Raw genomic sequence first — 23,737 nt, 5'->3', positions numbered from 1 at the left:
ACGCAATCCCGAGGACAGAACTCAGAATTGTTCAACGTGATTATTTGCATTGAAGTTTTAATACCACGATGTTTTAAAAATACAAGTATCAAGATAATGCGCCGATTGGAAATTCCAAGAAATTTACGCCTGCACCAATTGAAGTTTTGTGTTTGGCATAACTTCGTCCTTGATAATAAGCGGAGCCCATCCAACTTCTGTTGGTCTTTGGGTCAGAGCACCCGATGTGAATTCGCAGGTCAACGCATATGAATGAATGAGATCTGTTGAAGTGACATAAAAGAACTTTTTGCGTCGGTATGTAGAAATTAACAAAACATGGACTCAGAACTTCACTCCAGGTACGAATCGTCCGTCAGCGAAGTTAACATCAGTCGTCAAACTACTTTAATCAATAGAGATCAATAGAGAGACCATCAATTGAGATAACTGTGTGGGTCAACTGGTGCGTTTGCATGAGAAAATCACGGAACAACGACAAATACGAAGAAGAAAAATGCAAGATAATGAGCCGTGTTACCAGTCGTTGCCTACCATAGCCAAATTAAACGAATTATACTTCAATTATTATCCGCCAAAAAATGCACAAAGGAAAGAGATGGTTGCAATGATAAGTCATTGTTGAAGCTGACACTTATTATAAAGCCAAAGATGAATAATTCTATCAGAGAGATATTGAAATGTTAGAAAAGTGGTGGAATTATTGTATTACTCTTGAAGGAGACTGTTGTGTCTCCTAAGGAGACTGCTGTGTCTAACTTTGCCAAAAAGTTGCTGTAGTAGGTATGCTATGGATTCATCAGCCTGTGTGTATAATAGATGACACCAGTATAGTAAAATGTGTTTATGGCATCCTTCAAACAGCCTATCTCAAGATTTTCGAACAATCTGGCGTTTAGTAGCTATAAATTTTAAAAATAAAATTGAAATTAACTAATATAATTTAAACGAAAACTAAGAATCATTTTTTGGAAATGTTAGAAAATAAAATTAAAATATTTTCAAAAAGTACATTTCATTTATACTACAAACTATTAAACTAATTTTTAATGGTTTTTCAACAGTAAAATTATATTATTGTATGAAAATAATACAATATCATTTCTTTTTATTCTTAGTTCTATTTTCACTAGTTGGATCCATTAGTTCTTACGTGGAAACATTATGTTATATTAGTTAATTTAATTGTACCATATATATTTTTTATTTCATAACAGCATTGAGTTTTTATTGTAAAGAAATAAACTATCAAATTATATATACGAAATTATCTTATGTATTCCAAAATTATATATGAAATATATTGAATAGAGGCTTAAATTCATATCAAATCCTTCCAATTTTTGCGCGAATGTTTTTAAATTTTATCACAGCGCCACGTAGTGTTCAAACTTTGAATATTTAACAACATTTCTTATTCACCTCCATATATTCACCATAAAATAAGCTGTCATTTTTTTTATTTGACAGACAAACAAACAAAAATTGAAATCTACAAATTGTGCAGTGGGCAGTGAAGTTGTTCGACAAAACATAGTCAAAAAATGGTGTATTATAAATTTGTGTTAATTTTATTGCTTGGTAAGTAAATTTCTTTTACTACAATTCAAATGCAATATATGAATTCATATCTTTCAGTTTTGCCACTGCAAAACACGGTTGCAGTTGAGTTGCATGCCTTTCAGTCTATATTGAATATGATGGGTTTAGGGAACTTACTAAATAGTTCCAAGTGGAAGGATGTAGCCAATATGACTTTGGAGGAGTTGGGCCAATCTCGTGGTGAATGCTTGTATGATTTTATGGATCATGTAACCCATCACGAATTGGTGTCATGTGCCCGTGATGATCACTACATTGAACATTTATTGCCACCACGTACGGGCGAAGGAGCGCGTAAAGCGCATATTATGGTTAAGTGCATTCCAGCACCACCATTAATTGTAAATGATACTGTACAAAACAGCACACTGCAAATTATCCATAGTGTTAAGGATGTCATAACACTGCTAAAACCAATTGGAAATTCCACCAAACGCAATGAGCCTGGCAGTTGTGTTCTCTTATATTTCTACGCTGAAACAAGTTTAATCTGTGCACATGGCGCTCCACATGCAAATCAACTACCACATGTGTTTCCCAAACTACGCATGGCTGCTGTTGATGCTCATAAATTTCCAAATTTTAATACTGAATTTGGAGTCGTTGGTTTACCTACTTTAATGCTGTTTCATCAAGGTAGACCAGTAGTCAAATTCTACAGCGACAGTGGGGACTTTATTAATTTCGTTACACGTCACACGGGTATGAAACCAATTGATCCATTACCTAATATAACAGAGATAACTGGACCTCTTCCTTTGGAACCTACAAGTGGAACTGATTTAAATTTATTACTTGCCTGGAGTTTCATATTACTTTGTGCTGGTAATTCCTTTTCGAAGTCGCGTTTTTTCCTTTACGTCGTTGATATGATTAAACGTAACTGGCGTGACACTGAAGCACGACTAGATAATAATTAATTTAGAAATTTTCATTTAAAATTTGGGGGGTGTTAATTCTGTTTTAAGAACATATTAATGTATCGGCTGTAATTATATAGTAATGTATAAAATAAAAATTTATAATTGCAATGAGTTGTATTTAAAATTATGTATTCTTGATTGTTCAATGCTTGCAGATAACTTAAGCACTCAATAAAGATGTTTTTCTGGTTTTCTGATCCAAAATTTTGTATCAACACATAACATCGTCATCACCTATAACCACTTTATTTTTCAAACATGGCACCATGCGATATTATTTTTTTTATTAAAACACTTTATTTGACAATAGGTGAGTCAAGTGAAATCTCGAATCTTTAAACTACAACAAAGTAAGAGCCAACTGAACAAAAGATCTCTTCCTCAACGCTGGATCGTTAACACCTTTCTCGTATCATGAACACATCGAATCTATTGCAAAGGAATTAATATTAGTCAAAATTAGTGTAATGCAAATACTAATGCAAACTAATGCTTTAATGCAAATACTAATTTGAAACCTGACCAGTGTTTAATTTACCTTAACCCACACTAATTTTAATTAAGTCTCAACCACGCCCTCATCCCCTATCCAAACAAATTTCAGTCTATCTTTACACAATCACATTCTAAGTATTTATTCGTACTTTCTTCTATAATATATAGATCTTCACGAGTTACAACACAATATTCCTACCACTATTGTCTACTTCCCTTAGTGTCGCATATGGCTTTAATAATTCTTCTAAATCTGACTCTATTTTGGTGCTTCTCTGTAGATGTCGTTCCATCTATATATCGTGCTTCAGCTAACTAACTTCCGACCGTTCTTCTCCACGTTTTGCTTAATATTAAAGGGTGCCTACTTTGCAGGGCATGGAAGAAACATTAAAAATTAAATAATTTTTGAAGAAATTAAAAAAATCTCTGTCTGTTCACAATTACTCTCTAAAGAAGAGCAATATACGTATCTAATAAAATAAGAACACTTGGCATTTCGTATAGTTTAACGATATAGTTTATTTTATATGTGAGATTTTAATAATCTTTTAACCTAACATTAAATTTATTACATATAATTGTAGTTAAATATTACATATATATGTTTCGTAAAGGTAACTTTACTTAGCCAAGATAAGTTAGCATAGATCTTTTTCACCTTATTTACGAGTTTATATAGTAATATAAAATAATTTTATTTTTATTTATATTTTATATTATTTTTTTTTTCTTTTGAAGTATGATGCAATGTATATAAAGTGGAAAATTGCCACTTTACAAAAAATATTTTTTTAATTTTTTACACAAAACCTATTAAGTTTTTATGATTTATAATTTTAATTGTTTAGAATAAACAATAAAATTTTATATAATATATTTCAATATTCAATGTAAAAATATTGATTTGATTTTGTTTTTTTTTTATAAGGAATAAGAATCTTCGTTAATATTTTTAATCTTAAATGTATATAAAATAAAAATACGTATTTATGGTTAAATTAGGTACGCAATATTAACCAATCAAACTAAACTAATAATTCTTTATAAACTAATTTAATCGTTTCAGTGTCTCATTAAGTGTAACATTTTGGAAATTGCAATTTTTAACATTTAAAATATACGAATGGGTTATTTAAAAACATATTTTATAAATTTGTATCTTTCAGTGTTCAAAAAAAAAAAAAATAAACAAAATTATTCATTGTCATATTAGTTGCAACATTTGAATAATTTATATTTATATTATTTTAATTTTAATAAAAGAAACATAAAATTTCTTATAAAGTTATTCATTGTTATATAAAGCGCAACGTTTAAAATAAAAAAGATAAATATAAAAACATAGTTGCACATTAAATATTAAACATGAATTCAAATTAACATTTATGTTTAAACACTAAATAAAATATTTCAACATATAACTAATACAATTCTTTTTTAATATCTAATACAAATAAAGTAGACATTTGAATACAAATGTTCTAAATATGTATATAATTAATATATTTTTGTTTTTGTGTTGGTAAAACAATATTTTTTAATATATAGGGCAAAGAAGTTATAAGAAAAAAAAGAATATATATTAGACTAAGAAAAATATATAAGACAAAAAATTGATATAAGACAAAAATTTTCATTTGAATTCAAATTTGTTAAATATAATAAACACATTATGTATATATAAACTACATTTCATAAAATGTGCTTAAATTTTATTTTTCAAATCAAGTTGAATAAGTAAAATTTACATAATTTGAATTAAAATCCTAAATTTGATCATTATTTAATCCAATTAATAAGAATTATTTTAAATTGTCTTTATAAACATTGTAATTGTATTCATCATCTCATTATTTCAATATTGTTGACATAAATATACTTAAAAATACAAATAATTTTGTTGAAATAATAATATTTATAAGAAATTTCTAAAAACAAATTTATAAATTTATGACTAAAGGCATACAGAACTCTTAGTGATGAAAGCCGAAGCTGTAAGAGTTTATAAGTCAATTATGGGATTATTATTAAATAGTATATGTATTTGAAGTTATAAAAAAAATACTTAAGCAGGTTATAGTTGAGATATTCTTTTTTTATATTGTATTAATTAAAAAATATTGGCTAACTTTTACATTTTTGTTAAACTTAATTTATATCAAAACTTTTTTAATTTACATAAAATAAACATAAGTGAAAAATACTTCACATATATTAAATACATATTTATTAAAAAAATTATTGTAATAAAAATTAGTTCAAAAAAATATATAAACTGAAAATAATATTCAAATATTTGCTATATAGATAACTTACATTAATTTACTACTTTATCAAATGTTTGCCTTTAGTCTAGGAATATAATGGTGTAATGTTGTTATAGAACAATAAAAATTTTACAAAAATTAAAAATTTATTAAATTACATTAAAACAAATTTAAATTTATAAACAATTTCTATATTTTTTTAAATTAAAATTAATCGCAAGTTTATAATTAAAACATTGAAAACGCTGAAAATTTGGTATACATCAAAAATTTAGTCTCCAAAAACATTAAAGAACTGCTACCACCAGTTGAAGAAAGGGAATAGCATTCCATTGTATATATTTAAGTGTATAATAAAGAAAAATTGTATAAAAAAAAAGATTTTAAAAGAAATTCAGGTGTTGTTTACTAAAATCTAATGTAATGTTGATGTTGTTTTGAGGTGTCGCACTGCGCAATGTTGATTTTTGATGGTGTCAAAGCGTTGTTGGTTGAAGTGTTTATAGCTTTGTGAGTTTAGTTCTTTAGTTAAGTTTATAGCATCTATTAGTAGCAATGCAACACCCTATATTAATCTAAATTGAATTATTCATGTTGGTGCTCATGAGACTTTTGATGTTGCTTCGTGTGTTTTGCACGGTAGTTCCTACGAGCTGCTGCTGTATTATAGGGATGAGGATGAATGCTGTAAATATTAAAAAAAAGTATTAAAATTATATTATATGATTAAATACAATTAACAATATAAAACAATAATAAATATTAATAAACTATAGTAAATCGAAACATATAGTATTATATTAGTATAACACAAAAACTTTTAGTAACTCTAAACAAAAAAAAATATTGTTGATGTTTTTATGAGAGAAATTAAACAATTTTTATTTACTTATAACGTCAGCGGTTCAGCAATAATTAATAATTTTTACATTAACAATTCGTGATCCTTATTAGACAATACTATGTATGTTCAGTTCTTGTTGAGTTTGTCATTTTATAATATTGATAGTTCAACAATCGCTGAACGTCGTGAAACTTACTAAACGGTGACGATTTCTCATATCCAATTTTCTTCAGTTCCGAGATTCACTTTTTTTCTTCTGACGGATATGTTGACAAACAATGCAATAGACAAAATACAAGAGACAAGAGTTAAAAATCAAGACTCATGATTTCAGACCATTGCGTTCTCATAATATCAAACCTGCGATACTTTGGAAACTATCATCCATCAAGTTATGGTTAAGCTATTGACCATAACCAAGTTAACTAAAATCAACTTAAAATAATCTATCACCATAAGCTGTCTTGTTCACATCTAATGGCAAGGTAATATAGCGAGACGATAGAAAATCTATTGTAATGTACCAAACACATTAATTGTGCCAACTTGCGTATTACTTAAGAGAAACCTACTACATCAAGCCATCCATATGTGACAGTATTATCAGATCACTATTAAAGTAAGTGTAATACTTTACCTAAACACTTGATTAAAAAAACGGTTCAAACCTGCCTTTGGTATCTAATAGCATCAATTTATTTTTTTTTATAAACGCAAAATATTCCTGATAAAAATATGTCGTCTCAACGAAACTTTTAATTCATAATTTATGTACATCTCATTTTTTAGGTTTAAGTCACGACATTCTCATTCTCCTACTTGCTATATGTTAACTAACCTAACTCTACATTTACTGCTCTGCAGATTTCAGCTCTTACTGTTGCCACCCGCTGGGACCAAGAAAGCAGACGAACATATGGGTTAGAATGTGGATAGGTGAAGGTTAATTGTGAGTAGTGGGGGGGAAATGAGGGAGTGAGGTTCGATGAGAATGGTTGGGGTTTAAATTAAAATCAACCCATATCTAAATGAAGAGACCAGGTTACTTCAATTTGGTGGATCCAAAGATAGATTCGACAGAGGGTTGTATGTGCAGTGGGGTAAGAGAACAGATGAACGGGATTATTGGGGGTAGAGCTGTAGTTTGGGTACATATTAGGACTAGACGTATTTGCAGATTATAGTTTAAAGCACCTCTAGTAACGACATAATCAGTTTTACTTACGTCAAAAAAAATCCATATTGTTAATGTTATAACTATAATTAAAATCTGCAATTCCCGCTACTGCTGAATAGGCAAGCGATCATATTAGTTGCAGATTTGCATTAAACTATAGACACATAAAAATATGTTTAAAAGCTTATGAGAACAATACAATATTCTCTACTAAAACTTATTAGTATTTTGAAATAACATATGTCCCCGTTTAGATTTTAGTACTCACACTAATACTAGAAGAGTTACAATACAAGGTAGGTTAAGCATTTCACACTACCGGGACAAAATGGTCAACGGTTCCAATAAATGTAAGAGTATTTTTTTTTAAATTATTATCAAGAATAAAATTGTCGCTGAAATATATCGTTATAAGTAAATTATGAAAGAAATACATGCGAAGGAATGTGAATTATGCATTGAAGGGGTTTATGACATATAATAATGATCAAACAATGAAATGTATGAGTAGTAAATAGTATATAACAATTATATGCATAATAACATATATATATAAATTGTGCTATAATCCATAAATACATTTTGTATTTTATGATCAACTGATCACAATTTTCTGAAACGGTTATATTTTGTTTTTATAAAAATTATAAGTGTACCATATTGTGAAAATATAATTTTTAGTTGTGTTTTAATAATAATTAAAAAATATATTTGAAGACAAATAAAAATATCGTTTATATAAATCACCTAAACCGAAACCGATTAAAACAAAATAAATGTTTTAATAAAGAATTAAGTTAGAACTGCTTAATTTCTGGAATAGAAACTTTGGGTCATTATTCTCACTGCCACATTCTACTTTAAATATTCAGTCATATTAAATACTAATAAAAAAAATTAAAGCAAAAAAAAAAAAGGATCTTGAGTTAGAAGAAATGTAGTTGCCTGATACTTTTTCCAAACAACCAATAAACTATATATATTATTATATATATATCTATGTAGGATATATCTTAATTAATCTTTAAATTTACTATTTTTATTAATTTTTGTGGAGTACTTTTGAATAAATACACTCCTTTTTCTCTATTTTTAGAAGAAAATCGATTATATTAAATTTATAAACGAGATATATTTCAAACAACTCATCATCTATACAAAAGAAAGGTTGAAGATTGAAAAAACAAAATGAGGAAAAATATATATCGTATCCCTACATATTTTATAGAATTAAAACAGAGATATTAAAAAAGAAACAGATTTGAGAATAATCAGATATAAAACTTAAAAGTTAAAAATTTTTTAATAACAAAAAATAATTTATTTAAACTATAATAAAAAAAAAGTGGATCACATTTTTAAAAAACTTTTTTTTGCAATAAGGTCTGAACCTAAAAATCGCATTAAATTGAAGCTATATATCCAAAGCTAGTGTGAAGTATTTTTAAAATGTTAGTAATGTATTCGAAAGTCTTTAATAATATGTTTTTTAAGCGTTGTTGAATAGTTCTTAGGGTAATGTTAACGTATAACGTCTTGAAATGTTTTTAAAATGTCCTGAAAATATTCTAAAAATTGTTCGAATAAATTGGTTGAAATACTTTTTGAACTGATCTATTAAAATACTAGTGGTCCGGTATTTATTTGTTTTTTTTTGTGGAATGTAAAAAATTATATGCAAAAATTTGTTTTGTTCGCTTCCTATGTGTGCGGTGAAGCTTCCAAGATAAATGTCGAACGGTACTTCATTCCTGAAAACCTGTAAAATATAGGTTTTATTATAGTAAACTTCTTGAAGTGTTCTTAATGTTTACTAGCAGTGGATTAGGATTGAGTTAACTTTTTCTTAAGTCTTGTTGAAATATTCCCAGTGTATTTAAAAAATTTAACAAGTCCTGTAGTATTTTATTTAAATTGTTCCTAAAAGGTTCTTGAAGAATCTTCAAGTGTTTTTTACTGAATCTACTAAAACCTAATATACTTAACTTTTTTTTCTAATTTCTTTATCTTTATTATCTAATTATGTTCCAAATTATAAAAGTTTCGGAACTGAACACGTGAAAAACTTCAAACCCTTTATGTGCTCTAATTTGGCAGTACTGACCTTGGAGACATCATATTGTTAATTTAATTTTAATTTCTTGTTTAGTTTGCCATTTTACAAAATGGATCGGTAAACAATCGCAGAACATACAAAAGAAACGTATTGTTTTGGTATTCTTGCGAAGAAGAAAATTTCAGACACGTAATGCGGGACTTTTATGTAGGATTATGTATAGTATCATGTCACTAGCCTTTATATTGGTCCTTCCTTTGCTTGATGATACCCGAGTCAATACCTGAATAATTTATTAACATAATTTAATAGAACTATTGTCACAGACAATTTTTCTAGTACCAAATCATAATTTGGAACAATGCACCTTTTTAGATTGGACAAGAAACAGTTCACAAAGTCAAATGTCTGTCGAGAGAATTGATGTCGGGTACTTAAGCAGTCGTGAGTTATAATTAGTTTCCGTTCATATTTTCTATCAGATATATCAAATAAATATAAATGTGAAAATGCTACTACGACGTAATAACTCAACACGAAATCGTCGTAGTAAGTATGCCAAACTCGGAGGAAGCGTAGTAATATATAAATTTAAGTACTGATGGCGATCCGTTACTAGAAGCTCTATTATCCAGTTTAAACGATTATGTGAAAGCAATATATACAATTGCAAATCGGTAGCTGAAGCAGTGTTGATGATATGAAACGATTTTTTGGCGTAGCGCAATTTGTAAAGGTTTTTAATTTTTTAAGTCTGTTTAAATAAATAAAAGATTTCGACGGCATGCACACGATATACATACATTATCTAACTTAAAACAGGTGTCTGCCAACACTGATTTCAAGATATAAAGCGTTTCTTTTTATCAATCTATTATTTTTGATCTATTTTTACACATTATATTGAAATAAATAAATCAAATTATAATTTTATGTATAAATAATGCAGACAAAACTGTAGATGTACTGTGGAAATACATAAGCAATTAATTTTGACGTATTGTAAAATTCTTACACGTAGTACCACCATACCACCGCAGCAAAGAGAGCATATGGATGCAGCTTGGAACGGGATGAACAAAACGTGTGTGTTGCAGGCAGCGCACAGCAAACTTTGTAGAAATCTCAATTAAATAGTCAAATCATATGGCATCTCAAAGTGTTACGTTACGCAGCTCTCGGTTTATAAATAACATATAATCATCAAAATTTCGTTATTACGATACTGGATCACTATTACGATGATGTATTATTCACTTGATCACTATGTGTGTGGTAAACTGCATTCGTTGAGACAGGTTTAATGAACTTAATTTAGTTTGATTATTAGTTGTTGGTTGCTAGAGACGTACAGTGTGTGGCTTCTTGACTATGAAGTTGTTGCTTTGGGGTCTTTCGTAGTTGTCGTGTTGTTATAAATCATATAGCATAAGTCGTATATCGTATGAGTAGGTTAATAATGTTATGATGCATTCTATACAAAACAATATATGTTCGTATTCAATATATATTGTTTGGTGATGAGTTGATTATTTACTTGCGATAAAAACGTGGATTATATAAACGCCAATCTCTGTGTCAAATAAGTATATATGTAGAAAGTAATTAAGTAGTTATATATACTAGTACATATTATTTTAAGGATATGTTAGCAAAATTTCATAAGGATATATAGTAAATTTTAATTATCAGTATTGTTTCTTTTTCACCTGCCAATTGTTAGTTTCTTTAGCATACGTATAATTAAATTTGAGACCACATTATAATTTTAATCGAGTTTTTTTTTGGATGAATGTGTTGTATTTATAATGCTTACGCAGCATAAAAGAATCATAAAACGACTTTATAAAAGAATTATTCGAGAGATAAAAAATTTCTTAACTTAAATAATCAAATACAGAATCGAAGAAGACAGGAACAAGTTAAGCTGAAAACTGAAATCAGGTTACTTAGTCCCGGGTTGGTCTCCGTCCCTTAAAGTTAGCTTTTAATGACGGACGAGAAGCATGGGAGAAAAGTGGAGTGTCAGACTGAAGTTCAGAATTGAGTTACTAGGTTTGGCGCTCATCCCGTAAAATTAGTTACCAATGACTGACATTACGCAGCATGGGAAAAAACCACAGCGTCAGACTGAAGTGCGGATATGGGTTACTAGGTTTTAACAACCCGCCTTGTAAAATTAGCCACAATATCCGAAATCGGTAACTAGAAAATGTTAATTTATGAACCGCACTACACTAATCCTCCCATACGACTAAAAGATATATTATTTCTTACATGTTTATTGGTTTTAGAATGCCCGAAATTAAATTTACTAAGATTTAAAATGATATTTAAATAACGTATAAGCAACTCTATCTTTACTGACTCAATTCCCCAATCTGACCTACCAACCAAAACTGATAAGTTTTATTCCTTTTACTTTCAACCACTTAAAAAAAATAAAGGGTAGTGGTGCTTTAGATATCATTTCCAGTTTGCTATCCAAGACAAAATGAACCACCGGACATTCTTAAAGCAACCGAATGTCTCTGCTTCACTAAGGTTGTTATAGATGTAAAAGCCAATATTGGAAAAGATATATTTTCTAAAAGCATGTTCTCCTGCTGCTCAATTTTTTATTGAACAGAAAACGGTTTCTTTACTGGATCCATCACAAACTGTTAAAATATTAAAAATGTCGGATAGTCGCACTTTAGGTATCCGTCCTAAAAAGGCAAAGAAGGCAGACTGTTCCATAAATAAGTAAAACAGTGTCTCCGAAAGAAATACACATTCTGCAGCTATGTTAAGATCCAGAATATCCTGTTAGTCACTATTTTAAAATATATATAGTAGATGTCAGGTTTATATACAGAAATTCCAACAGAACACAGATTCAATATAAAAGGTTTAAAGGACAATAATAATTGCTTTTAACTGTTTGGGTTTATCATAATAAGGTACAGAAACCTTTAAAATTTAAATGTCATTTAAATTTTTTATAACGCTTTTTACTTTATATCTATAAAGTAATATGGCTGAAAAAATCTAAAATTAATATTCTTTTATTTTTATAATTGAAATATTTTTTATTTTTTTTGGTAACTTATAAAAATTTTCAAGAGGCCTAAAATTATTGAAGATCAATTAAAACAAAACTATAACATAGGCTGGATCTGTAAAATCTATTAACGGCAGCGCTGTTAATCTTATAAAATACTTCGAAAACATACTTTCTGGTCAGCATTAAACAGTATCGATATTTACTGTTCAGTTAGAGACCAAGTTTTAGTTACAAAGGACTAATAAATATCTGGTGGTACGTGCCAGAGTTCTTAAAAAGTCAGACCATATATAATATTATATATGAAATATTTTATCTGCTTCACTCGTCTGACAAATATATATTAATTAAACGTAGAAAATATATATGACACAAAGACAAATCAACAAATTATGATTTATAAATATGTAGAAAATAATTGGGCGAGATACGAATATATACCAATACTCGGCCAAGATACTAACAAAAAAAAATGAATCACATTATTAAAAAAATAAACAGTGATTAATATTTGACTCAGATGAACGAGGAAAATATTTAATAAGTCCTGGATATTTATAAGGAAGGAAATATATATCTTATTTCATAAAATTTTATGAAATAGTGTGGAATAGGTTTATATCCGCCTAGACTTCTTTTGAAAATAGATCAGAACGACCATCCCAAAAAATTGATATATACTGATATATATAAGTTGTTGTTGTTGTTGTAACCCGCCGGGACCTACTTGTGGAATCCCTTTGGGAGCTGTTGAACGGTACTTGGTCGTCGTAGGTGACGATTGGCTCCGGGACGTAGACCCGACCGTTCTTGGAACCTGATATATAAGTAGAGTACATTAATGATCAAAAAAACTAGGCCTATGGTGATATGGTTGTGTAAAGTATGGTAGAATGGCGATCCTTAGAAAAATGAAACAAACGCGCTTATCGATATAACTATATAAAGCAGCTCGTCAAAAATTTAATATTTAGAGAGAATCGTTAAGGGTATAAATCAAATTTTTCATAAAACAGGAAAAATGTATGAGGTCCCACTTTAAAACATTTTGAAACAAGTTGTTTATATCAACGATCCAACTAATGTACACGAAATAAACATATAATATGTAGTACTCTTATTAAAGCCCAAATATTTATAGTTAGATGAATGTACTAAATTTCAGAATTTTATATTTAAAAATGCTTAGTCAAAAGCACTTTTAACTAACGATAATAGCGCTTTATGCAAACTAACTATAACCAAGGAAAGCCAGATGTCATTTAATCAAGGTAACAGGATACGGCTGACTATTTAACGATACTTTCAACGACGAATATTAATAGGAACAGTGAATGGATAGTGTCACGAACTATTCGATTCAATCTGAACATTTTAAACTAAAACTTCTAAAGCTTTAGTAACAAAATTTGTTTTATATTCGAACGCTGCGTTTGAGGAATATTCGAAGAGATAAACGAAGAGGTATATGTTATAATTGACGTGAATATTGACGAGTGGTTCTAAGTATTAAAACGACGATGACGATTAGTTTGCAGAAAGGATACATAATGTATATGTGATAGTTGTCGAAGTTTTCCGTTAAAAGACCATATGAACTGAAGCGAAGTATTCCGTGCATACCTTAAATCATATGATTTCTAATGAGACGAAACCTTAAGCGAATTACGATATTCATGAGTCAAGAAAGAGCACACCAGTGTGTGGATCGAAGATTTAACGATTTGCGAAGTAAATGTTTATCAATCATGAAAGATACTTTCTCCAATATACAGATGTAAAAGTTTTAATAAATATATTTGGCGTAGCAGTTGTAATAAGATAGATTGGTATGATAACCTCCCTCCACCTAAGCGGAGGTACATTCTCTTACGATATTTGCAATAGCAGTTATAGTTGTAACTCGATGTAAATATAAGTAAATACGTATTGAGATAGTTTTTTTTTATATATGCAGCAATTTAGGTATGTAAATATATGTATGTATATATTTTTTTTTTATTGCGAAAATTTAGGCTATTTGTAACAAACCTTGGCGATGTCGTTGTAGTTAGACTGTGAGTAGCTGCAGTTGTAGCGAGCGGCGATGACAAAGGAGTACGTAGAGGTCTGCGAGTTGTTGCGCCGGTTAAATGATGACTGCGATAAGCGCGTCTACTTGGAGTGCCCAAATAGTTGTTTTTATTGTTGTTGAGCGTGTTGTAGTTATTAACGCCGTTAGTAGCAGATTCAGTAGCATTTGCACGCGATGCAGCTGGCTTCGTAGTAGTTGCGGAAGAAGAGCTGACGAAGTGAATTCGGAAAAGTTCATTTATAAAGTATAACAAAATGTTTATAAATGTGGATATTTAAAATCAAAAGTTTTTTTATTTTTCATTCAATTTGATGTGTTGATGGTAATAGTAGTAGTAAAGATATATATTAAAATACTATTTGTTTTATTTTATTTTTTTTTTTTTGTTTGTTGGAAGATAATACGTGGTAGTAGTTAGTTTAAAACGAATCCTTTAATTGCTAACGTTGTTATAAGCGTTTGAGACGTTTGTTTGACTGGTTGTTGGTATTTAAATAATTAATGATTTGATGAAGAAAAAAATGCGAATTCAGTAAAAGAGAATTAAATATCTGAGATGTGCATGATGGGCTAGGAATAAAATATACGTATGTACATAGGACGATATGTAGGGTAGAGTATAGAACTAAAATACGATAAATTATATAAATTTTTATAATTTATGCTATATAAAAATCATTCAAAATATAAAAAATTCAACTAATATTGACAAATCATTAAAAAAGATTAGTTAAAAACAAAACGAAACTACTAAAAAATTTTTTGTTAATTGCATTACCTCAAAATTAGTATTTTTTTTAGTTAGATGTGTAGTGAATAATTAATATTTTATTTGTAGGGATAACTGTTGTTAATTAATATCTCTTTTAATAATAATTATTATTATTATAATGCCTGCAAAAAATACAAATATTTTGAGAATATAAATTGATTTTCATTTTTTCTATATTTTATTTCAATTTAATTTTAATAAAATAAAGCTGAAAAATAACTTAGGTAATATCCAGAATAAAATAAATTGTTCACATACACAAAACATTTAATGATATATTCAAACATATATAATTTGATTTAAAAATTAAATTAAAAAATCTATGAAGTTTGGAAGTGCAATCAAAATTTAAAATATATAAAAAAATTTAAAATATATAAAAAAATATAAAATATATAAAAAAATATAAAATATATAAAAAATATAAAATATTTAAAAAAAATATATAAAAAAATATAAAATATTTAAAAAAAATATATAAAAAAATAAAATATTTAAAAAAAAATATATTAAATGATATTTAAAAACAATATAAAATAAAATTTAAAAAAAACATATAAAAATATTTAAAAAAATATAAAATATTTAAAAAAAAATATAAATATTTAAAAAAAATATAATTAAAATTATTTAAAACAATATATAATATATAAAAAATATTTAAAAAATATATATATAAAATATATTTAAAAAAAATTTAAATATAATTTAAAAAATATATTAAAAACATATATTATATAATATTTTAAATAATATAATATATTATAAAATGATATTTAAAAAATATATTTAAAATAATATTTAAAAAAAATATTTATAAAATAATATTTAAAAAAACTATATAAAATAATATTTAATAGAAAAATAAAATAATATTTTAAAAATATATATAAAATAATATTTAATAAAAAATTAAAATAATATTAATAATAATAAAAATATACCAATATAAAATAATACTTAATAAAAAAATATAAAATAATATTTAAAAAACAATAAAATAATATATACAAAAAAGATATATAAAATAATCTTAAAAAAAAATATATATAAAATAATATTTAAAACAAACATACCCAAAAAAAACTTCTAAAACAGTTTAAAGGGCATTGCATTTACACTTAATTATAATAGTTAATTATACTTTTTTCAATAGCAAACTAAAGTAGCATTTTATTAAATATTTTTATTAGACGAGTAATATTTTTCATTGATATTTCAGAAATACCAGAAGGAACTTCGGGAAGGAACTTCGTGAAACACTGATTGTATTACATTGTGATTGTAACAAAAGTCACAGTGACGAATCGTACCATAACGCGTGGAACAATTGCCATACAGTTGGACTTGGGAGTGTCGAAAAGGCAGGCACTAAATAAAGTGCCTGCCTGTAAAATAATTAACATATACTTGACAAAGTTTAGGTGTCCTGTGTATGCGTCAGCCAGAAAACATTCGCCCTTTGTCTCCCCTTTTCCAGTGTTCACCAAAAATCATATTGAATCTTAAATAATGAGATTTTCTTAAAAGCAATAATATTGAAAATACTAGAAAGTATTAGTAAGTTCTATGTCACATTAATAGATAACATCTATAAACGTTTTACTTATAAAATCAAAGTTAAGGTATTATTATTTCCCTTAAAAGTCATGGAACTATTTTAAAGATAATCAAATGGCGTAAGAAACTATCGAAGACTACTAAAATAACTACTAGTACGCTTTGCAGGCGTAAAGAAATAAATATTAAATTTTAAATACGACGAAAGGAACTAATTTTAAATAAAAAATTTTAAGAATGAACTCCTTTTTATTATATGGATTATATTATGTCACTAATTTTGCAATAGCAATTTAATCATAAACAAATCAAATTAAGTCTCAAAAACTATTGTGAACAAGTTTATAGAAATCAAAAGCTAAAAGATAAGGATGATATTAATATAATTTTTACCTTAAAACCCGAGTAAACAAACTTATAACGTAATAACTATTACAAAAAAAAATTTAAACTAAAAGAAATTTGTTTTCTACAAAAATATAGAAAAGCCTTCCTAGTGGAAAAGTGTTTAACTACAAAAATTTATTTTTAATTAAATAAATTTCTTGATTAACCATATAGCTGGTTCAGATATTCCCAAATATTCATTATCAGTGCTCTTTGAAAGCACCTATAGGTTTAATTGTCCGTATATATTTTTCGAACTCCAAGAGTCAGAACTTTAACCCTGTCAATGTACACTTAATATACTTTATAATTGTTTATTTATAATTGCAATGTTATCAATCAAATCCAACGCACAAACCACAGCTATATAAATGTACAATAACTATATAATACTAAATATAATAGTTGTTTTTTTTTTCAAATTTTCCGAAACTTAGAAATCCAAATATTATATATGGGCTGTGAAACCACAAGATATGCTCAAAGACCATTAAAACGGCTGTATGGTCTGCTCAATAAAATGCCAAATAAAAATAAATTTTTGTAGTTAAAAACTTATTTACTATAAACCTTTTCTTTATACGAAAATAGATACTTTATCATTAAGGCAATAAATTATTTATTTCTATATTAATATTGAAGTTGATTCAATTAAAATCAAATAAAACAAATTAGTCTATAAAAAATACCTTATTGTAATAAACTATTAGAATATAAGAAATAGAATATTATGAACTAATCTCAAAAAGACTCAATATATATAAAAAAAGAAAATTAAATACAAAAATAAATAAATAAATAAATAAAAATAATAATAAATAAATAAATACAAATAAAAATAAATAAATAAATAAATACAAATATAAAAAAATAAATAAATACAAATAAAAATAAATAAATAAATACAAATAAAAATAAATAAATAAATACAAATAAATAAATAAATAACTAAATACAAATAAAAATAAATAAATAAATACAAATAAAAATAAATAAATAAATACAAATAAAAATAAATAAATACAAATAAAAATAAATAAATAAATACAAATAAAAATAAATAAATAAATAAATACAAATAAAAATAAATAAATAAATACGAATAAAAATAAATAAATAAATACAAATAAAAATAAATAAATAAATACAAATAAAACTAATAAACAAATACAAATAACAATAAATAAATATAATTAAAAATAAATAACTACATATATAAATACATAAATACACCGTGTAAATTTTTTTACACAGTAGATACGTTCCTCAGAAATCTGTGTAAAAAAAACCGTGTAAAAAAAACCGTGTAAAAAATGCCAAATGTCGAACAAGACGGTGATTTTGAGACCGTACTAGATTAAAAATTTTTTACAAAAATTTTTTTTTTTCAACCATGTAACTTCAAATCCGTGTAAAACCGTGTAAAAAAAGAGTTGGGTGTACAAATAAAAATAAATACAAATAAATAAATACAAATAAAAAATAAATAAAACTAAATAATAAATTAAAACAAAAAATAAACAAAAAATCATTTTTATTTGTTTCAAAATAATTTCTTTTATTTTAAAATAAAAATAAATAAAAACTAAAAGAAATTAATAATAAAAAATAGCAAGATTATAAAATATAACTATAAACTTAAACTATGAAGATAAGATTTATTAATCTATAAATTTTATATTATTCTATATTAATAACACCTATAGCAATATCTCTTCATAAATTTCAGATATCATTAGCTAATAAATTAGTTAAAAAATTAAATCCTAACTTAATGAAAAATAATTATTTTAAGAAAGCAAATTAAATATGAACTTATATAGCTTTAAAGCAATTTAATAAATTAATATTTAGAAATTTAAAGAAAGCTTGGAAAACCTAAAAATCTAAATAATAGTAAGTCCTATTAGTAGCTCTAATATTTCATGTTCAAACTCGCAAAGCATTTATACATTAAAATTGTAAATTAAAAAAGGAAAGGAAGAAATATTTAACTAAATAAACTTTATGTAAGCATTTTTAAACTTTTTACACGCACCTAATGCTTTGCATGAATTTTTTCCTTTAAATATAACTTATAAAATTGCATACAATTATTAACATTTATAACAAACTAACCTGTTGTGTGATGGTGGTGCGGGCAAAGCTGGCATCTGTCGACGATGACGGTTTCTTTGTTCTTCATAATCATCATCATCGTCGACGGATTCAATGGTTATTGCTTGGCGTGGGCGATGCACTGCACCTCCAGTCACCATGCCACGTTGTGCACGTGATGTGAATTCACGATCAAAATCTTCAGCTTCTTCCTCTTCCAAATTAATAAATTCTTGACGTTCTTCCAATTGACCAGAATTTAAATCTTGTTCTTTTTCAATAATATGTGAACGTTCGCCAATATGATGGCCTATAGCCATTTTTTTAATACCTTTTGTTGAATCTTGTATTGTTTTGCGAGTTTCACGTACACCGCCTGGACCAGTTTTTGTGCTAGTTGTAGCTTGATAAACTTGTGGACGACCGTCAGGGCCCGATGACATCGTAACAACAGAGCTTGAACAATATGAAGCACCAGCGCCTCCACCATTCAAATCTGAAACATATTATTATTTATTATTTAATTATATATGTAATTTTATAATATAATATATTATATTTTATAGGATTATCCACTTTGTGGACCTTTTTGGTTGCAATTTTTTTGTGAAATTTGTCAAATATAATTCAAATTCATATGTTATTATATGTTTTGTTGAAAGTTTGCCATTTCACAATAAAATTTGTTTAACAATCGCGGAACATACTAATGAGTAATTTTGTTATTAATTTTTTGAGTTGTTACGTCGAAATTTATATTAAAGTCTGTTTTGTTTTTTTAAGAATGTTAACTTTTATTTCGTGCGTTATTTTTTAGTATAATTCTATACGTATTTCGGCAAATTCGCTTTTGCCTTCATCAGGAGGATTCCTAATATTAGGAATCCTCCTGATGAAGGCAAAAGCGAATTTGCCGAAATACGTATAGAATTATACTAAAAAATAACGCACGAAATAAAAGTTAACATTCTTAAAAAAACAAAACAGACTTTAATACTAATGAGTGCTCCAACTCGTCTATGAGTTGGATGAAGATGTTTCGCTTCAAGTTTTTTGAGTGGTGAGACTCATTTTTCGTTTGATCAATAGGTCAACAAATAACATTTTGGCATTTGTGGCAATAAATATCCAGAAGTATCTGCCGAAAACCTATTGCAGCAGCCACATAAAGTCAGTGTATGATGTGGTATTTGTTCTAAAGGAATAATAAAACCATTACCACTATATGATTATCATTGTATGAATCTCGGATATACAAGATTTTAACAGGACGGTTCCACAAACCATACAGCACATATTATTTTAGATTTCTTGCGAAAGGAACTAAGTCGGACGTGAACTCAAACGTTTTGGTAATCAGAATTGGCAACTAAAATCGTTTGTTCGTTTGTCTGTTTGTCATGTAATTTTAAAGTCGCTAAACAAAGAATTGTATATATATAATAGTCAAGATATTTCTAAATATAGACTCAAAAAGGAACCAGTATTGTAAGATGTACCACAGAAAACAGGTCCATATAATATATTAAAATTGATCAAAGTCTCAATCACAAGTGTTTCATTTCATATTTACTTTCTGTACCATAAAATAGATAACCCTGTATAATATTTATTTATTTAAAATGTTAAAGTCTATTACTCACCAGCATTTAAAAGACGATTTATATTTGGCATAGCTGGGAAGCCAAACAAGCCCATTTGATTTGGTTGATTATGACGTTCCATTAGCGCATTATCCTCAAAGCCAAGATTAATGGGTGCCAACATATTGAATGGATTTGGCGCCATCATTGAATTCATTAAACGATTCATCGAACGCATTTGCATATTCATTGCGTTCATAGGATTTCTGTAACAATTTAAATAAATCTTATTTCACATATCTAAAAAAGTACATAATATGTAATTAAAATAGGAGTGAATATATTACTCTTCGCCTGTTGAATTTGGAGATTTCCGCGATTTTCCATGCCTACGAGGCATTTTTTGACGCTTCCAAATTCAAAGTTTAAAGACTTGCGATTTTTAGAATAATTTAGTTTTAAAAAGTTAATTTTTTTCTATTTAGCAGTTTAACTTTATAAATGACATAGTATTCAAAGAAAAAAAAAAATAATTGACTAAAATTATTCATATGTAATACTTACAATATATATATAATTACATGGATTTAAAAAAAAACTATTTTTCAATGAATATGAGATTTTCATAATAATTAATGTAATTTAATGTAATATGTAAAATAATTCTCATTTTCACCAAGTGCTGACAAAGCGCCAAAATCTGACAATCAATGGAATTTGTTGTCAGAAAATTTTTAATAAGTCATATCATGTCTAATTCCTTGGTCCCAGAAAAAAAAATAACGTTTATTAAATCCATTGTCAAAAAAATTCTTACTGCTCTAGATATTATAGGAAATTTATTGCATTAAGAGGACCGTCTTCTGGAAACTACTGCATAAGTGTATAAAGCCATAAACATTCATCTTTAGCTGTCTTTAGTGCTTCACATTCCACAGATGTAAAGGATACATCGGAGCTGTCATCTTACTTCTAATAATAAATGTTCTCATGATTTTATAAGGACGGCCGTCTTTTGGAAACTACTGCATAAGTACAAAAAGCTATTAACATAGCCGACTTTAGCCCTTTACAGCCCACAGATACAAAACATAAAACGGAGCTGTCGTCTTACTACTTACGGTGTTGTTTGAATGTTTAATTTATATAGCGCTTTAGATATAAAATATCATTCTGAAACTACGGCATGGGGTAGAAGAGGGAAACTTTAGATTATTTCTATATCTTCCATATATTTATTTTAAAATTTGTAAAGCATACTGTTGAATCTGATTGAATTCTAAAATAAATAAATGGGAGATGTACAGATGAGAGGAGTGGAGTTTTGAGTGGGTTTTGAATTAATATGAGTATGCTGAACTTAAATCTGTAACGAATTTTTCTACTAGGTTTAAGGATCTCTATCAATAATTGGTTAAAATTCAAAAAGGTACGAATTTCGGGTCTTCATTAAACTTTTTTGAGTCGCAAAGTTTATAATGAAGACAAATAATTTTTAAATAATAAATTTGAAAGTAAATATATATATTTTAGTTCCTATTTAAAAAAAATTTGTACTTGCCCGAATCAGCACTTACCGGGTAGGCACCAGACCAATGTTTTTAAATGACATGGTGATTATTTTTAAGGGGTTTTGATTATTTGAAATAGTAAATATTAAGTACATATAATAATTTTGTAATTATATGAAATATTCGGAAAACTACTAGAACAGAAAATTAAGAATATGTGTCATTTACTACTAAAAGGGAGAAAAATTTTTGCAGGACTTAAGCTACTGCGCAGCAACAATTACAACATAGAAAAATGCATTGCAACATTTGTATAAATCGTTTTTTTTTTCTGTAATAAAATAATACAATTTAAAAAATTTCATAAAAACTATTTTTACTGATTTTTGTTTAATTTTTTTTAGAAAAACATTCTTACATATGTTAACCCACCATGCTGATTAGTGTAACCACTAACACATATAAAATCAATTTTGGCCTTGACTTCAGTGTATATAAAATATGTGAACCACTTTATCATATTTTTATTTAGTTGCGGTTTTTTTTTGTTAAAAATAAATAAATTAATTAATTTAATTTAGACATAAGGAAATCTAGATATGCGATATTCAGATGTTTTCAAATTTGTCGCTTCGCGAATTTTCCAAACACGACTTTCGTGTTTACAACAACAAAACTCATCAAAACTAATTTACGTATACATACAAACATTATATCGATTTATTCGTCGACAATGCAGAAAAAATATCAATTCAACGTTATCCAATTAAAAATTAACATTTAAGTTAATGTTTATATCTATTAACAACTTTTGAATACAGAATGAGAAAAATTTAATGTTTTAGCGTAATTTATTTACATATTAATAGTACAATATTAAAAATAAAAACCTGTGAAAGGGCGTCTTTACGTCGCATTTACTTTTCATACAAATGCAAAAGAAAATTATATAGACATGTATAGAAATACTTTTCATAAAAACCATTAAAAATTTCGTTTGCATATTATTTATACAATGATATATGTTTATAAACATAAAAAAATTAACATAATTTTACTGGTATATGTAATTGCACACCTATAAATTATATATTTTTTTTCTCATTTTCTAACTTACCCAAATATATCATCATCAAAATCTCCCATTAATGAACCAAACAGCGACATTTTTTAAGGAATATTTTATAGCTTTACGAAATAAAATTAGTTTTTTGCTTTCAAAATCTGACTACAAAATCTGTTCAGTAAAATTTTATGTGCTCGGTACAACTCACTTATACTTCGTTTCACGACAGAAAATAAAATGATGCCATGTTATGAAATTTACTACAAAAATGAGC

The 23,737-nt window shown here is 26.9% G+C and overlaps 2 protein-coding genes across 4 annotated transcripts; one reads left to right on the top strand and one right to left on the bottom strand.

Annotated features, from left to right (window-relative positions):
• The first annotated feature begins 1,287 nt into the window (after window positions 1-1,287).
• LOC119674161 lies at window positions 1,288-2,637 on the top strand. The gene is made up of 2 exons (XM_038085287.1): window positions 1,288-1,581; window positions 1,639-2,637. The coding sequence occupies exons 1-2, from the start codon at window positions 1,545-1,547 to the stop codon at window positions 2,520-2,522; spliced, it is 921 nt and encodes a 306-aa protein (XP_037941215.1). The 5' UTR covers window positions 1,288-1,544; the 3' UTR covers window positions 2,523-2,637.
• A 3,072-nt stretch (window positions 2,638-5,709) lies between these two features.
• LOC119674160 (myeloid leukemia factor-like) lies at window positions 5,710-23,709 on the bottom strand. 3 transcript variants are annotated; one of them, XR_005252202.1, is made up of 6 exons: window positions 21,234-21,416; window positions 20,947-21,152; window positions 19,325-19,799; window positions 14,445-14,696; window positions 10,383-10,940; window positions 5,912-5,975 (listed from the first exon to the last, which is right to left on the bottom strand). XR_005252202.1 is itself a non-coding variant. In XM_038085286.1 (5 exons), exons 1-5 carry the CDS (start codon window positions 23,562-23,564, stop codon window positions 5,876-5,878), a joined length of 1,083 nt encoding a protein of 360 aa, XP_037941214.1. In that variant the 5' UTR covers window positions 23,565-23,709; the 3' UTR covers window positions 5,710-5,875. The 3 variants fall into 3 exon arrangements, 2 of the variants coding, with proteins under 2 accessions (XP_037941214.1, XP_037941213.1); XM_038085286.1 differs by lacking the exons at window positions 10,383-10,940; window positions 21,234-21,416 and adding an exon at window positions 23,515-23,709 and having other exon boundaries at window positions 5,710-5,975; XM_038085285.1 differs by lacking the exon at window positions 10,383-10,940 and having other exon boundaries at window positions 5,710-5,975; window positions 21,234-21,414.
• Between the last annotated feature and the right edge of the window lie 28 nt (window positions 23,710-23,737).

This window comes from Teleopsis dalmanni, chromosome 2, assembly GCF_002237135.1.
Source record: "Teleopsis dalmanni isolate 2A chromosome 2, ASM223713v2, whole genome shotgun sequence".
In the NCBI taxonomy this organism is placed as follows: domain Eukaryota; kingdom Metazoa; phylum Arthropoda; class Insecta; order Diptera; family Diopsidae; genus Teleopsis; species Teleopsis dalmanni.
The sequence above is the reverse complement of the archived record's forward strand: the minus strand, read 5'-3'. Positions and strand labels throughout refer to the sequence as shown.

Coding starts and splice junctions, on each gene's coding strand:
- LOC119674161 (XM_038085287.1), top strand. CDS start 1,545: ATGGTGTATTATAAATTTGTGTTAATTTTATTGCTTG. Junction 1,582..1,638: donor TGTGTTAATTTTATTGCTTG/GTAAGTAAATTT, acceptor CATATCTTTCAG/TTTTGCCACTGCAAAACACG.
- LOC119674160 (XM_038085285.1), bottom strand. CDS start 21,286: ATGCCTCGTAGGCATGGAAAATCGCGGAAATCTCCAAATTCAACAGGC. Junction 14,697..19,324: donor GCACCACCATCACACAACAG/GTTAGTTTGTTA, acceptor TCACTTCGTCAG/CTCTTCTTCCGCAACTACTA. Junction 5,976..14,444: donor ACTACAACGACATCGCCAAG/GTTTGTTACAAA, acceptor TAATATTTACAG/CATTCATCCTCATCCCTATA.